A 16,932-nucleotide genomic window follows, 5' to 3' on the forward strand; every position below is an offset into this window, starting at 1 on the left:
TAATACATCCAATACATGAGAATTGGGCACAATACGTTTCCATAATTATAGTGTCGGATACAACAACTCCCATTGAATCTAGGCTTCTTACTTAATTGTATCTCAATGTCAGCATACAGTTTGCGTAATGCAATCACATCTGTGGCCCTTTTAACTGGAGTCAGATGTAACAGTTTGTTCATGTGGGCATTCATTTTTGCCCAAAACGACTGGTAAGCATTTTAATGGAATTGTCATCATTCTGGTCTGCGGGGGGGGGGGGGGGGGGGGGGGGGGGGGGGGGTAACTACCTGTCAGTGGGGAGTGTTGGCTGATGAATGCATATCAACATCCTAATACATTCATATACTGGGGATGTATGACAGGCAATTCCTGCTGTCAAAATGACCCCCCCAGTCAAAAAACACTTTGTTTGAAATAGACACTCATGCTTTCCAAGGTGTGATTTGGGGTCCTAAGGATGAATACAAAATGAATATCAACATCTTAAAACCAAAATGTTGAATTGTGGGTTTGAGCTCACTGTATGCCCTTTTGATGTAAATCAAAAGGCTGGGGGGGTAACTAACTACCTGTCAGTGGGGAGTGTTGGCTGGGAGGAGGAGTAGGACTAAGGCCCTATAGTCCTCTCTGACCTGTATCTGAATGTAATTCAAAGTCTATATTGTTATGTGCTTTGATACTTTGTAAAATAATTGTGGAAATTCAATAAAATACTTTAAAATGGTAAAAGTGAGCCCATGGGTGTTTACACATCCCACTGTGCATTGTGTAAGTCATTCAAGTTAAGTCTACCTATTTTCTATTTTTTATACAGGTATATAGGACCTGCTATATCTTTATTTGTACTCCCTCCTTAGTTGTATGCTATTTTAGTTTTTACGTCTGGTGATATTCCTTTCAAGAATATGACACAATTCAATTTGTGGTTTATTCATTTTATTTTAAACAATACACGCAAAATAAACATCACATCAACAGCCATATGGCCTCCAAAGTCAATAACAAATCCCATTGGTTAATTGTATTCATCTGTAGGAATGCATGTTTTACAGCTCAAAATAGCTATCTCAGAAAAGAAATGTGCGTAGCAGTTAGAGTTAAAGAAAACAGTGATTCCTGGCTGAAAATGTGGAGTTTGAGTTTGTGGAGTTTGTCATAGTTCATATTATGTCAATACCTCTCATGCTATCAGGGCATGAATCTAACATTATGAAGCCACTTGGATGCATAATATGATAGCATTTTACCATCTCATTAAATGTATTAGCAGCTAGAGAGTTATACCATATCATATGAGGTATAAAATTTGAAAAGCCCTCTGATGGCCATGGTGATCTGGTGATTCCTTCTTCTGGAACTGGGATCCACTCCGACACTACTGTCACAATCGTTGAAGCTTTATACAGTCAGTATGGTCATGCACACTTGGCAGTAGGGAGACAGAAGGACATGGAGGGCGGAACCAGGATGTCTGTGAAGATGGGCCTGTATCCCGCGGGGAGAGGCGGGGCGCTCTGCTCCAGCAGGTCCAACACCGTCCCCCTCACGTCCCTGGTGACGTCACCACGGATGTCCAGTAGCACTGATACATGCTCCTCACTGAGGGGACAGGAGAGAGGACAAGGCTAACTTCATCTGTCATAATTATTACATAGGGTGCGTTCGGATATGCACACCGTGAATGTGCTCAGTGTTTTGAGTGTGCTGCTGGGCGGTCACGTCACAGAGCTCACCGAGTATGACACAGAGTGCACTGAATAAACGATCGAGAAGAGGGCACACCAGTGCGTTCAGTGCCATAATCGCCCATAATCCATAATCGCCTATAATCGTAATTATTTGAGATAATCACGATTATTCTTGCATTATTATCAATCTTTTCCATAATATTGAAAAATGACGAGCTTACAACACGTCACTTTGGGATAGTTGTATCAACTACTTTCGTAATTTTGTACATTTTTGGGAAATAAAACAATATATATTTTTTTGTATATAATTTATTTGTCATATCTGCCCTGTGCAATTTGTGATTATGAAGCCTAAAAGGCAAAGAGATATAAAAATTCTGTTTAGCTTCGAGGCACAGGAAAGGAGAATGTGTTGAGTTACTGGATCTTTGCAAATAGAGGGGAGATGAAAGACTGACCTGATGTCAGGGTACTTTGCTACGAGTCCAGACACCTCTAGACTGAGCATAACAGGATCCTTGAGTTGAATGAAGTCTGCCAACACTGGAAGTAGAGCCAGAGGATTCACTTCAGGGACTGACCCCTCACCCTCCTGGATACACACACACGCACACACACACACACACACACACACACACACACACACACACACACACACACACACACGCATGCGCACTACTTGAATTATCCTCTTTCAATCTGCCAAGCGTTTGTTTGCAATATTGGTGAATTTAACGTTGTTTGTGTGTGTGTGTGTGTGTGTGTGTGTGTGTGTGTGTGTGTTGTACATTGTAAAGCTCTTTGGATAAAGACTATATATATATATAAATACACAATTTTGCAATTTAGAAATCCTATATTGGCATGCCTCTCAGCCAGTCACAATGCAGGGTCAGTACCGACTGTGGTATAAGAATAAAAATATATAGAAAACCACTCACCAGGCCATGGAAGAGCTCTCTGAACTGCTGGTCGTCCTGGGCCATACGTTGGGCCAGTTGTCTCCTGTCCTCTGCGCTCCTACACACCAGCCTCTTCTGCATCAGAGCCCTGACGTACTCCACTACAGTCAGCCACTGGGCTTCCTCCTGAAGACGCTGTGGGCAGGGGTGGGGAAAAAGTAAAGTCCGGAATTCAAAATGTGCTACACTGCTACGTGCAATGTAGATGTACCAAGTTACAAGTGAAAGTCAGTGTTGGTGACAGGTATAGCCTATAGACAGCTTGATGGGTTGCTATGGTTTTAATTATCACGTCATTCACAATCGGGTCACGTGGTGTTGGGGTTCAGGTAGTAAAAGTCAGCTGTTCACTGGCAGGTTTCATGAATGGAAGGAGAGGGGGTGAACGGGGTGAACAAGTCCAACTTTGTTGACCGCATCGCTTTACAGACGCAAGACACAGCGCCCTGCTATTCTGCACTTCTGCACTTTATTCTGATGCCGCTAAATGAATTGTTTTACACTTTAATAAATGAATTAAACGCAGGATCTTGGAGAAATTATTTCATGACAAGCAGATAAACATTTCCTCGCTTTAGCCTCTCGGCGACTAAATAAGTTTGTCTCGATAGTCGCCTGCATACTGTACAGTTAGGAATGTACTCGAGTAACAAAAAGCATTGGCTTCAAAAAGTTAAAGTACTCATTGTGCAGATGGTCATCCTTATTTATGTTTGTGTGGAAAATTAATAGTGTTCCTGAGAATCCTGAATCTAACTATCTCCTTCCCAATACATTGCTGTAAAATATTTCAAGCAATTTGACTGCATATTGCAATACATTTCTTTGGAATGGAAAACACCCACAGATGCATAATGGGAAAATTACAAATCCCTGTAGACAGAGAGCGGATATGGGACTTCCAACACTGTTATTGTATCATTATGCATTTAACTTGCGACATACAGTATGTGTGCCTGCCCCTCACCCCAGCACTAGCATGTTTATACATCAGACTGTCATTTGAGAAGAAGCCCCACCCAGTTTCTTCCTCATCTGCGGTACATATGGAAAAAGGTAGCTAGAATCCATTCATAAACATGTGGCTGGGCCCTCCAACAACACACCCTCAGCAATCTATGTTGCTCCCTTGATAATCATTAATACATTTGGAGCGGATCCTCTCATATTTTGCCAGGCCACTACTATCCAAAAAGCATCAAAGACTATTTAAAACAGAGTGGAATTGGAATAAGATATGCCAAAATCAAAGGATGCTGTCGGTATGGCCCAGTACTGGCCCACAGGCTGCCTGTTGCATACCACTGCTATGTCTATGTACTTCAAAAGCAAATGGAACGGGGATCCTATCCCCAGAATGTAGGGCAATCTGACCTGTCGACATGGAGGCCGCACGCGGCCGTACAGCTCCAGGTGTCGCTCCAGAACCTGGCAAACCTTGGGGGTGGGGTCACCCTGGACCAGCCAGGGTCGAGTGAGGAAACCTTGGAGGAAAGGCTGGAGCTCCAACAGCAGCTGGTCCATCACCAGGCGACAGGCCCGCCTCACGGCCCGGTCCAGGGCCGCCAGCGGGTTGGGGGGAGTCCGCGTGAACTGGCTCGCCGACCGTGATGACTGCTGCTGCTGCAGGCTCTCTGTGGACGTCCTGGGGTAGTGTGGAGGGAACACCACATGAATATAAAGTAAGGAGAGGAGAAAATACCCTTTCAAACAGTGCATTTTGAGAGGAAATAAATGTTAATGTCCATGGTCATTTTGTTGGCCACAGATGTCTTGTACAGTACTGTTCCAGTGTTATATCATTCCCAATAGTAATTGTTTGGAGACTCACAGAGACTCCAATTCTCTCCAGCAAAGGACAATAATAGGATGGTGTGGATTTGTGGAACATCAATTATTTAAACAATCTGCCTTTCTCTTGCTTATTATCCTTTCCTTGCATATAGTCTTATACTGATGGAAGCCAGTAGATAATGAAGGTAGCTCTTACTTAAGAATGATACAGTTACTGATGGACGCCAGCAGATAATGGAGGTAGAACTTGTTTTTGTTGTTGCTCGGATCCCTGCGATGCCCTTTGCCAAACTCCACCAGAGCCTCTCGAAACCTGGACATATTATAGAACAGAACAAGGGAAAATAATGAATCCAAGTTGTTTTTCTCACCTTTACTGGAACATACATATACACTGTATGATATAGACACGCACGCACGCACACACACACACACACACACACACACACACACACACACACACACACACACACACACACACACACACAAACACTTGCCTATTTAAAAGGTTCTCCATCTCGTAGAGGCCCATCTGTATTGTCTGGTCTCGTAGTGACTGTCCGATCATCAGAGCCACTCGGGCATTCTCCTCCAGCATCTGTATTTAACACAAACACACACACACACACACACACACACACACACACACACACACACACACACACACACACACACACACACACACACACACACACACACACACACACACACACACACGTATTACATAACAAACACAACAATCTCCAATGCAATGTTTTATTAAGACATTAATGGACGAATAGCCAAATTGCTTTCTTCTCAATAAAGCACTTCATCAGAGCAACAAGTGCATGTCTATTATCATTGGTTGGCACCACAATGACACGCGTGCATGATTAACATACAAACACACAACCATGCCATTAACAATCACTTGCTGTATAACCGACCACATGCACAACAAATTACCCACAGCACCACAAATTCACACATGACTTGAAAAAAATTATTTCAAGTCACGATTTTGTAATAAAACATTTTTCACACGGTGCAAATCATTTGCCTAAACTGTAATCGTGGGTGCTACTCTCCTTCTGCCAACCTGGTGGGGAGAGCCCCGAACTGAGCTCATGCTTCCACACAGAAAGGCCATTTCACCAACCCCACCCGTATGGACGCTGATGATGCAGAGGAGAAAACACCGCCCCCCCTTCTCTCTCTCACACAAACACACACACACACACACACACACACACACACACACACACACACACACACACACACACACACAGCTGACCTGACCTGTGTGATAATAGTAGGCAGGCTGGTGTGGTAGAAGCCCTCATGGTCAGTGTCTGGGTCCTGGTCTCTCTGCCAGTCCGTCAGCTCCACCTCCAGAGCTTTGTGCATCCACTCTGACACGCTCTTCTGCAAACAGCAACACACACCGCTCTGTAAAGCAGCACTTCTCAAAGCGGCCCCCCGGGGACCCCCAGTTTAACCAGTATATCGACTATAAAGCTCACAGCTTGTCCAGGTAGCTCAGTCGGTAGAGCTGTCACCTTTGGGCCACAGGGTCATGGGTTCAATCCCGGCCAACCCAACGTATGAGTGAACATGGCTTGGGTGTGGCAAGTTGTGCTAGCTGATGGTAGGTGTGGCGGCAGTGGCGCTCCACCTCAGCAATCCATCTCCCAGTGCGACAATAAGCTCCTCTGACCTACTTAATATTGGCCAAATACTAATGTGGTCGTTGATATGAAAAGATTTGAGAACCACTGCTGTTAACAATAACACACGTGAATAACGGAGTTACTACATTGTTGTGTAACGTTATGTCTCTAATACATAACAGGCAGTGTCATGAAGGCATACATTCACACCGACAGACAAGACACAGAGAGGGAGAGATTTATACAGTCCAGAAGGACTGACTGCCTGGAATTAACGCCAGGCAGCCGACACGGATAGAGAACCCGAGATGAACCGCTGTTGTGCAAAGCATGACTTCATGTGCATCCTGTCGTCAGAGTCCTCACCCGAACCAGTGTTGATTTCATTGACTAAAACTATGACGAAAAATGTCCGTCGACTACCTTTTTTCACTGACGAAAACTAAACAAAAACGAAATAAAAAACTAAGCTATGATGAGTAAAACTAAAACTAAATATACTGACAATTTCGTCAACAAATAAAAAATAGACTAAAATGTTAGGGAGAGACTAGTGGAGAAGAGATCCAGTAAAACTAAACGACAAGTCATTGACTCATTGTACATGCTTGCGGTTGCATGCTGAAAATAGCCGATCTTGTAGATCAGCATACAACCAAGAGTAAAATCAGCCATTAAGACGTCATCAGGGCCCGCAAACATACATTCAGTCGAGTACATCAACTGTCTTATCATGATATTTAGTCACCTAAAATTACACTAAAACTAAAATATGACTAAAACCGACTGGAATTTTATTCAACTGAAACTAAACTAAAATCAACACTGACCCGAACACTGTGGACGTATTTGTTGTGCAGCTGCTCCAGCCCCTCCATAGAGATGAGTGGTCCCAGCTCCTGTCTCTGGATCTCAGCCATCAGCTCTGGAAGGCCCATCATGTCCGGGCTGACAAAACAACACTATTAGATGTTAATAATAATAATAATAAAATATAAAATATAAAAATAGCAACAACAAAAAGGCAGTGATAAGGCAAAACCGTGAGAACATGATTCATGAATATTAGTGCTTTAAAGCTATCTACAGAGTTAAACATTTTCAAGGCTAATATTTGCATTGCATTCATGCTTCATCAGTAATATAAGGGAGACACGTTCTCATGCACGCACACACACACACACACACACACACACACACACACACACACACACACACACACACACACACACACACACACACACACACACACACACACACACACACACACACACACACACCCACATGAACCAGTGCAGTGTCACTATTCTTGGCATGTCATGATAGGCAAACATTCATCACAAAATTATAGACCCTGTCAACAAAGTATAATACTTTGTAGGGGGCAGCGATTCCCAACCTGTAGGTCGCTACTCATGAGGATATCGAGGGTGGGCCCCAAAATAATTTAGCCTGGTAAACCACGCCAGTCATGTGAGTCATCAACTGTTACTCTATTTCCTTTCTTTTAACTTTATTGCTTTGGTTTCTCACCTGTTGTAGATGTGCAGCACCCAGTTAAGCACAGCGAAGATCTCTCCACTCTCTAGCTCCCAGCTGCTAACCTAGGCCAGAGACAACAACTCATAAACAGTGTCATGAATGAATGACAAACATTAAAAGTCCATAGACTTGGCTGCCACATGACGTCATGAGTGGTCCTGTTTTTGAGCGGTGTCTAACCAATGTCTGTATGTATGTCTGTTTGGGGTACAAAGTTACGAACAGCTGCAATACCGCCGGGTGACCTAAAATAGCACTGTTGAGCAGCCTAAAAGAGCCATTCACACTGAGCAGCACTAACAGCTATAACTATATATGTGATGTAATGGTGATGTAAAACAAACGGTGCCAACACAAACATTAAACGCCATTAACAATAAAGAGACAATATGACGTAAACGACACATGTTGACAAATGTACATGTCGACAATTTTCCCTTCATTGTTTCATGTCAGTTCCCGTCCATAAATTAGTTGTGTATCCGTGTACAAATGTTCTTGTATACCCGGTTATTTGTTAGTGTATTCTTTTGGAGTATTGTTGTATATATTCTATACTAGGCTTCTGGAGGTATTGATCAGATATCTTTTATTTGGCGGTTGTAAAACTTGACATGTACAATGTAGCGTTTGAAAGTGTAATTATGTATTCTGCCGCTTGGCCAGTTCCCACTTGAAAAAGAGACGCAGTCTCAATGTGTTTTTACTGGTTAAATAAAGTTAAATTAAATAAATAAAATTGTCAATGCGTTTACTAAACAAACTTTGAACTAAAGACAAACATTAAACCTGTGTATAGGAGGGGCTAGCGCCCCTCAAAAAGTAACACATTTTACAGTGTGACTTGGGGACCCAGAGATGACAAATGGTATCAAATGGGGTTCTGGGGGATCCTTGAAATAACAAAACAAAACCAAAATACAGCCATACAGGGAATAATTCTCACAGGGGAAACTGTGCTAAGAAGAACATTACATTGTAGACTACCAGACCTGTGCCAGGTGAGCCTGCAGGCAGTGGTGGTTGGCCCTCAGATAAGTAGTATACATATACAGTAGTATATTGTAGACTACCAGACCAGCGCTCAGATAAGTAGATAGTATACATATAGTATATTGTAGACTACCAGACCAGCGCTCAGATAAGTAGATAGTATACATATAGTATATTGTAGACTACCAGACCTGTGCTCAGATAAGTAGATAGTATACATATAGTATATTGTAGACTACCAGACCAGCGCTCAGATAAGTAGATAGTATACATATAGTATATTGTAGACTACCAGACCTGTGCTCAGATAAGTAGATAGTATACATATAGTATATTGTAGACTACCAGACCAGCGCTCAGATAAGTAGATAGTATACATATAGTATATTGTAGACTACCAGACCAGCGCTCAGATAAGTAGATAGTATACATATAGTATATTGTAGACTACCAGACCAGCGCTCAGATAAGTAGATAGTATACATATAGTATATTGTAGACTACCAGACCTGTGCTCAGATAAGTAGATAGTATACATATAGTATATTGTAGACTACCAGACCAGCGCTCAGATAAGTAGATAGTATACATATAGTATATTGTAGACTACCAGACCTGTGCTCAGATAAGTAGATAGTATACATATAGTATATTGTAGACTACCAGACCAGCGCTCAGATAAGTAGATAGTATACATATAGTATATTGTAGACTACCAGACCTGTGCTCAGATAAGTAGATAGTATACATATAGTATATTGTAGACTACCAGACCTGTGCTCAGATAAGTAGATAGTATACATATAGTATATTGTAGACTACCAGACCAGCGCTCAGATAAGTAGATAGTATACATATAGTATATTGTAGACTACCAGACCAGCGCTCAGATAAGTAGATAGTATACATATAGTATATTGTAGACTACCAGACCAGCGCTCAGATAAGTAGATAGTATACATATAGTATATTGTAGACTACCAGACCTGTGCTCAGATAAGTAGATAGTATACATATAGTATATTGTAGACTACCAGACCTGTGCTCAGATAAGTAGATAGTATACATATAGTATATTGTAGACTACCAGACCTGTGCTCAGATAAGTAGATAGTATACATATAGTATATTGTAGACTACCAGACCAGCGCTCAGATAAGTAGATAGTATACATATAGTATATTGTAGACTACCAGACCAGCGCTCAGATAAGTAGATAGTATACATATAGTATATTGTAGACTACCAGACCAGCGCTCAGATAAGTAGATAGTATACATATAGTATATTGTAGACTACCAGACCAGCGCTCAGATAAGTAGATAGTATACATATAGTATATTGTAGACTACCAGACCAGCGCTCAGATAAGTAGATAGTATACATATAGTATATTGTAGACTACCAGACCAGCGCTCAGATAAGTAGATAGTATACATATAGTATATTGTAGACTACCAGACCAGCGCTCAGATAAGTAGATAGTATACATATAGTATATTGTGCTCAGATAAGTAGATAGTATACATATAGTATATTGTAGACTTCCAGACCTGTGCCAGGTGAGCCTGCAGGCAGCGGTGGCTGGCCCTCAGATAAGCCCCCGTCAGGCAGTAGTGTGGTGGGACGCAGTGCTCCAGCAGGTGTCGTACCGTGGCCAGGTCGGCCATGACACCGTGCTGGAGAGCCGACAGGTGTCCGGCCAGGCCTGGGCCGCGCGTGTGCAGGTAGGACACGCTACGGAAGCGCGTGACCACTGCCTCTTCTAGTACCTGGTGGTGAGGAGGGCAGGAGAGGTCGAACAGAAAAGAAGATTGATCAGCTTTTCTGTGTGTGTACATAAAACCCTTTTTTTTGGGGACTGTTTGGTCCATTAGTTTGCTGAGCTCGATTTCCCTGGCTATCTCAGCTTTCAGGGATTGGCTGAGCTGTTCAAAGTTAAAAAAAGAAAGGTCAGAGAGAGGAAACACGAGGAAGAAGGTTTCTCTCTCTCTTTGCCTAGGTAACTAAGTACATTTACTTAGTATAGTAGGCCTACTGTAAAGTATAATTTCGAGGTATTTGTACTTTACTTGAGTACATTTAGAATTCCGTACTTTTACTTGTAACAGAGTATTTCTACAGATGCAGTATTGAAGTACTTTTTCCACCACTGGACACCGCACTCCCTCCCTGGAGTGAGTCCTTTGCCGGCGATGTGGGAGTTAGTTTGACACTACCTGGAAGAGGCGTTCTCTCCAGGAGACGTGCAAGTTAGTTTGACGCAGAGCCATAGAGTAAGACAGAGTTAAGGTGGTTGCACACTGGACGTGTTTTTCGGGAAAACCGATGGAGAAACGCAGCTAAATATCTGAAAATCGCACCCAGTGTGTAGGGACCTAACCTATACCGTTACGTCATTGAGGGGGCAGAAAACGGAGCGCTCGAGCCCTGTTCATGCAGCCTGCACAGCGACAAGCTGGAGTTTTAAATACATTGTTTTCAACGAGGGTGGCAACACCCCATTAAAGCTGGGGTGTTGCCTGAGTCCAGGACTTGTCATTGCTATGCTCTTCACCAATAGAGCCGCCATTGGACTGTGCCCATGAAGTGAACGGAGTTGTCGTAACTCTGTCTTACTCTATGGCTCTGGTTTGGTAACTCTGTCTTACTCTATGGCTCTGGTTTGACGTTACCTGGAAGAGGCGTTCTCTCCAGCAGCGAGGTCTCCCGGAGGGGAGTGGTCTGCCGTGGCCAGTGGCTCCGCCTCCTCCTCTCTCTTCCAGGAAGAGCTGGTCGAGGGCCTCCTCTCGCTCCACGATGCGCACGGCGGACACGAAGGGCGTGGGGTTCTGACGGGCCAGCGCCAGGCCGCTGCTCACTACGGCCCACAGCTCCTTACCTGCAGACAGTGGTGGAGTTTTTTTTGGTGATATTTTTATGGCTTTTCTGCCTTTATTGATAGGACATAGTGGAGAGAGAGACGGGAAACATGGAGAGAGAGACAGGGAATGACGCGCACCGGGATCGGGACTCGAACCCGCGACACGCTGCCAGGCATGCGCCTATATGGGTATGCGCCTGGACCACTAGGCCAGCAGGCGTCCCCATATACCTATTTTGAATTTCTAGGACCTCCAATCTGATATACATTAGACAGCCAGCCAACCTATCCTCCAAATTTATTCCAATTCAATTTAATTCAGCGTTGGTGGTTTTTGATTCAACTTATAGAATATGTACATTATATTGCGGTGCGGTGTAATTTGGCCACCCTTAATCACGCCTATACCATGCAGGACTGGAGGAGTGGAAGTGTTTGTTACCCAGGGCCTCCACCAGACGTCCCACACCAGAGAAGTATGCAGTGACCATCTGGTTGTCCTCGGCGCTGAGGGCTAAGCCTCCGGAGGATCCTCCTCTGTGGAGCTGCCAGAGGATGTCGTCCTGCCAGGTCTCCAGCTCCATCAGGCGGGCGTGGGCTTCCAGGAGGCGCCGCGACTCCACCAGACGCTCCGTCTCGGCCACCATGCTACGCACTGGCAGGAGGACGATGCAAAGGAGACTTTGTGATGAAGATGGGCTAATGCAGTGGTTCTCCAAACATTTCATGTCAAAGACTCCAAATTGATTTGGCCACGAGGACGTAACCCTTCCGATTTGTTGTTGTCAATTATAAAAAAACTCCACCTCATTCAAACATTATAAAACATTATTATATTATTATCACATGTTGTCAGCTTGCAGATTGGGTATTTTCAAATAGCCAACTTATAAAGTGGGCTTAAAGTCGCTAAAATCATTTTTATACAATAATAACTTTAGCTGGGGACTCCCTGTGACCCCCTCGAGGACCCATGGGGTTCCCCAGACCCCACTTTGAGAACCCCAATAGAAAAAGTGGAGGATGATGTATTGGACAAGAGCAGTTGGACAGGGAATACAACCCAGCAAGCACGGTCAGGACCTGGACGAATTAGTGACGTCTTGATTGTGGCCAGATCAAGTCAAACCAAGACTAGTCCGATCTGGCCCAGAATATCACCTAATTTCAACCAACATACATTCTGCACACTGAGACAGACGTCCCTGGATGTGATCTGGACTAGTCATGAACGTCACCGGAGTCACCGGAGGACGTCATCATAATGTCATCATGACGTCATTTGGCTTGCTGGAAAGGAGAATAGCCTGTTTAGAGATTCTACTCACCAGCGTAGAGTCGCGGCAGGTTGCTGACTGCAGCGAGCAGCTGACTGTGGTTGAATGACAGCTCTGTCAGTGTCTCCAGGGACTTCACCACCTCTGCGTTACGACTCGACTCCAATCCCGCCTTCCGCAGGGCGTGGGACACGTCTGACAGCTCTGCCTTAGCCCCTCGCAGCTGCCCCAGACCCCAGCCCACCCCCTCCAGGTAGGACTGGACCACAGACTGGAAGAGAAGAACCGCCAGAATTCAGCACGGCTTTCTGGATCATTCATTTGAATTTTGTACTGTAACTGTTTGTGGTCTTTATTCAAAACAACAACAAGATTTTACTTTATAGGTGCTTTTCGTATGACAGCAATGCATGTGCATCTGTCTGTCTGTCTGTCTGTCTATGTGTGTGTGTGTGTGTGTGTGTGTGTGTGTGTGTGTGTGTGTGTGTGTGTGTGTGTGTGTGTGTGTGTGTGCGTGTGTGTACGCTACGACCCTAATGGAGCCCCAAATAATGGAGCCCCATAGTGTGTGCGTGCGCGCGTGTGTGTGTGTTTGTGTGTGTGTGTGTACCTTGAGCCTGGAGTGTATGGAGGTGGTGCGGTGACTTTCTCTCTTCCTGTACTGGCTCAGTCTCTCCAGATGTTCGGGGCGACAGAACACACCTGACGCCCACTTCAGAGCCGCGCCCCGCGCCAGCTGCTCGGCGCGCTCCACCTCTGGCCACACCTCCGGCTGGGGTGCCACATCTGTCAAATAACGACGTGAGGAACATGTAAGGAACAGTCCTCATACCAAGAAAGTGGAGGATATCACTCCAGTTCTTAAATCCTTACATTGGTTCCCTACTCTGCGAATTATTTAAATAATACTACAGTTGGTTTAGAAAGACTTTGAATGTGGGGCGCCTGTTGGCATAGTGAGCCAGGCGCATGCCACATATAGGCTCTGGCCTGACAGCGTGTTGCATGTTCAAGTCCCGCTCATGACAACCTTTGCTGCATATGTCTCTCCCTGTCTCTCTCTCCCTCTTTCCTGCCATTCTTCACTTGTATGTATCAATAAAGGCATATAAAAACAAAAACAAATCTTAAAAAAAATAAAGCTTTGAATGCTTTAGGGCCAAAATACATTTCTGATCTTGTGCGATAATGAACCATCCAGATCTAGATCAGGTCATCTGGGAGAGGTCTGCTTTCTGTCCCTAAAACCAAAAGTAAACATGGGGAAGAGGTATTTAGTTGCCACATATCTGGAACAAACTCCCAAAAAAACTTCAGGTCTGCTGCAACTCTGCCACACAACTAAAGATCTTTCTGTTTGCTGCTGCTTTTGATTGAGTCGTTTTTCCTGCACTGTAATTAATCACATTTGTAGTTTTTACTCCTTTTGTTTTATGCATCCTAATGTAATTTGATAATTGTGTTTCCTTTGCTTGATGTTTTGTGTAAAGCACATTGAATTGCCTTGTTGAAATGTGCTACACAAGTCAAATTTACTTGCCTTGCCTAGGCTATACAATCAATTTAAATCTGTAAAGTATCATAGATCGTACAACTCAATGGGACTTCTTGGTGACATGAAAGGAGGATTAACAGGTGAAGAACAAAACTCCCTTTAAGTACACCAAGCATCAACAACTATATTGAAGCTGCAGTAATGGATTTTCAAGAGACTTTCAAGAGATCAGCCTTCTGTTTCAGAATCAATCTTACTACTCAGCTTGTCAGCTGGTCACAGCGAAGCGAGCCAGGCGGACAGTCATCATAATCGGCATCACAGGATGTTGTCTCCAATTAACTTAACTTAATTCAATAATAACCCAACGAGTGAGTCAGCACATCACGTGAGTCAGCACGCAGATCTTTTATGTGAATGTGTATGTTTTATTGGACTCATGTGAGTTTTACCACTGTGAAAGAGAGAAAGTATTCTCATGGCAAGCACTCACTTTGAATAGTGTTCATTATATGGTTGAGGAGGGTTAGGTTTAGTGTTTGAGTCGGATGTCAGAATTAGGGTTTAGTCAAGGCTATGGTAACAGGTATGGTTTTGTGTAGATCATTGACAGTAAAAGTTAGGGCTAAGGGTAAGCAAGTATTAATTCACTGACAATAAGGTAAGGTAACCCTGTGAACATAAATATGAGTGCTGAGTATGTCATCATCAGCAATTCATGCCAAACAACAAACCGATAGAGTTCCCTCTCGGGAGAGCCATTATAGTCTAATGCATTCTCAAACTGCACCATCACGGTCAAAGTCACGGCCATAGAGTTCATGAACTGATGATGTTAGTTGGCATCAGCTGCAACACTGACAGTCTGACACCCAGAGATTGTAAGTGAGAGAAAACCTGAACCACCTTAACTGCGAAACAACAACTATCATCAGGGCAGGTAGACAGGCGTTCTCTAATGAAATAGACAGACTATACTGTATATCAGGCACTGGGTCTGTCACATTTACATACAGAAGCTGAGATAGGCAGAAGTTCATTGACATTCAGAGACACTCATAGGAATTCAACACTATAGCCAATCCACTGGGTTGTTTCCTCTTTTGTGAGACTTTGGAAGAAATGGGTGTCACTTGACAGTGCTGGCACTGTGTGTGTGTGTGTGTGTGTGTGTGTGTGTGTTTGCCCCTTACCTTCTGGTTTGTCACCACCATCCTGTTCTCTGTCTGACATTTAACTTCAGTTTTCAGCCGACCGCCCGTTCTTCTGTCCAGCGAGCCTGCCTCTTCCCTGAGGGCCAGCGCGCCGAGTGCCGGGCACACAACAACGCTGCTGCGAGAGAACGCTGAAGAAAGACACACACAGAGAGAAGCAAGGAGGAGAAAGGGTGGAGGAGAGAGGGCACATATCCATATTCTACTGACGGCTTTCCTCTTTCTCTCACACACACACATTCTCCCAGACACATCCTCTACTCAGAGGCCGACAGGAAGGGAGGGAGCTGCCTGGGGGAAGGGGGGGGGGGGAGAAAGAGAGAGAGAGAGAGAGAGACACACAGAGAGGGGGGATTACTAGAGGGAGGGAGAGGGGAAAAGAGAGGGGGGGGGGGGGCAGGGAATTGTGGGGGGGAGAAGAAAAGGGCCAGGGATAGGATAAGGGAGAGTGGGTGAGAGAAGGGGAGAATTATATGAGGCAGGGTGTTGAAGGTATAGGGGAAGTTGGGAAGAGAGAGGGGGAGTAAGGGAGTATTTTGACAAATGGGTCATATATTGTCATCCCCTTGGCCTGCGCCTGCCCAGTCTTTCAAAAACAGAGCTCATTGTCGACACCGAACAAAGCTTGTTTCTTTTTTGGCCATAAGCACAAACGATTGTGTCACTGAATGTTCTCTGATCTTCCACAGCTGTGGGATCCTTGTGGAGTTCCACAAGTGATAGAGCTAAGTCTATACCTCTGAGGGACTTTGTTTATTTGTGGAACAGTCAAAGTCCTCTGACCCCTTTCCCCTCCATTCTGTTTACGTCTCACAGCTTCCCGGAGCTGTTCTGAACACTGTGGACCATGCCAAGTGGCCCAGTGACTGGAGCTAGCATACCGGTAAACTAACTGTCTGGGGGTATCAAGATACCAGTGCACCAAAGTCCTTGTTCTTGTGATATCTACTCAAATGTATTACTGGAGAAAATACTGCAATACTCTGTTACTTACACATAAACGTCTGGTATTCAAAAGTACAACAGTATTGGCATGAAAATGTACTTTACAGGTAGCCTAAGTACGACTTTAGTAGAGTATATTTGAGTACTTTACACCAGGGGTTCTCAACCCGTGGGTCGCGACCCCTAGGGGGGGGGTCGCCAAATTATTTTGGAGGGTCCCCAAATTATTAAAAAAAAAGAATATATATATTTGCAACTGAATGGCTGCAGAAAACTTTTCTTAATGATTATATCTGGTTTCAGTATTTATTTCTGATATATTTTCTCTAGGGCCCGAGCACTGCAAAGAAAGTGCAAAGCCCTATATCATTGCCCTAAATCGCAATGATTATTATTCTTTAGTATTCCCCCGAATTAATCATGTTTTTGAACCGCATAACGTACTCGAAAAGTTGCGAGTACTGTTGAGTAATGGCTCAATAGTTGGACATGGCCATGGCC

General features: G+C 44.1%; 1 protein-coding gene across 2 annotated transcripts; it reads right to left on the reverse strand.

Annotated features, from left to right (window-relative positions):
• Nucleotides 1-960: 960 nt before the first annotated feature.
• On the reverse strand, nt 961-15,691 carry exoc3l1 (exocyst complex component 3-like 1). 2 transcript variants are annotated; one of them, XM_080760827.1, is made up of 15 exons: nt 15,466-15,691; nt 13,388-13,563; nt 12,829-13,048; nt 11,943-12,155; nt 11,313-11,518; nt 10,191-10,409; nt 7,636-7,706; nt 6,933-7,050; nt 5,732-5,857; nt 4,948-5,048; nt 4,647-4,763; nt 4,031-4,301; nt 2,636-2,782; nt 2,153-2,286; nt 961-1,602 (listed from the first exon to the last, which is right to left on the reverse strand). In XM_080760827.1, exons 1-15 carry the CDS (start codon nt 15,503-15,505, stop codon nt 1,419-1,421), a joined length of 2,343 nt encoding a protein of 780 aa, XP_080616953.1. In that variant the 5' UTR covers nt 15,506-15,691; the 3' UTR covers nt 961-1,418. The 2 variants fall into 2 exon arrangements, with proteins under 2 accessions (XP_080616953.1, XP_080616952.1); XM_080760826.1 differs by having other exon boundaries at nt 2,636-2,791.
• Nucleotides 15,692-16,932: the final 1,241 nt, after the last annotated feature.

Source organism: Protomyctophum bolini (assembly GCF_963924005.1).
Source record: "Protomyctophum bolini genome assembly, chromosome: 4".
Classification (NCBI taxonomy): Eukaryota; Metazoa; Chordata; class Actinopteri; order Myctophiformes; family Myctophidae; genus Protomyctophum; species Protomyctophum bolini.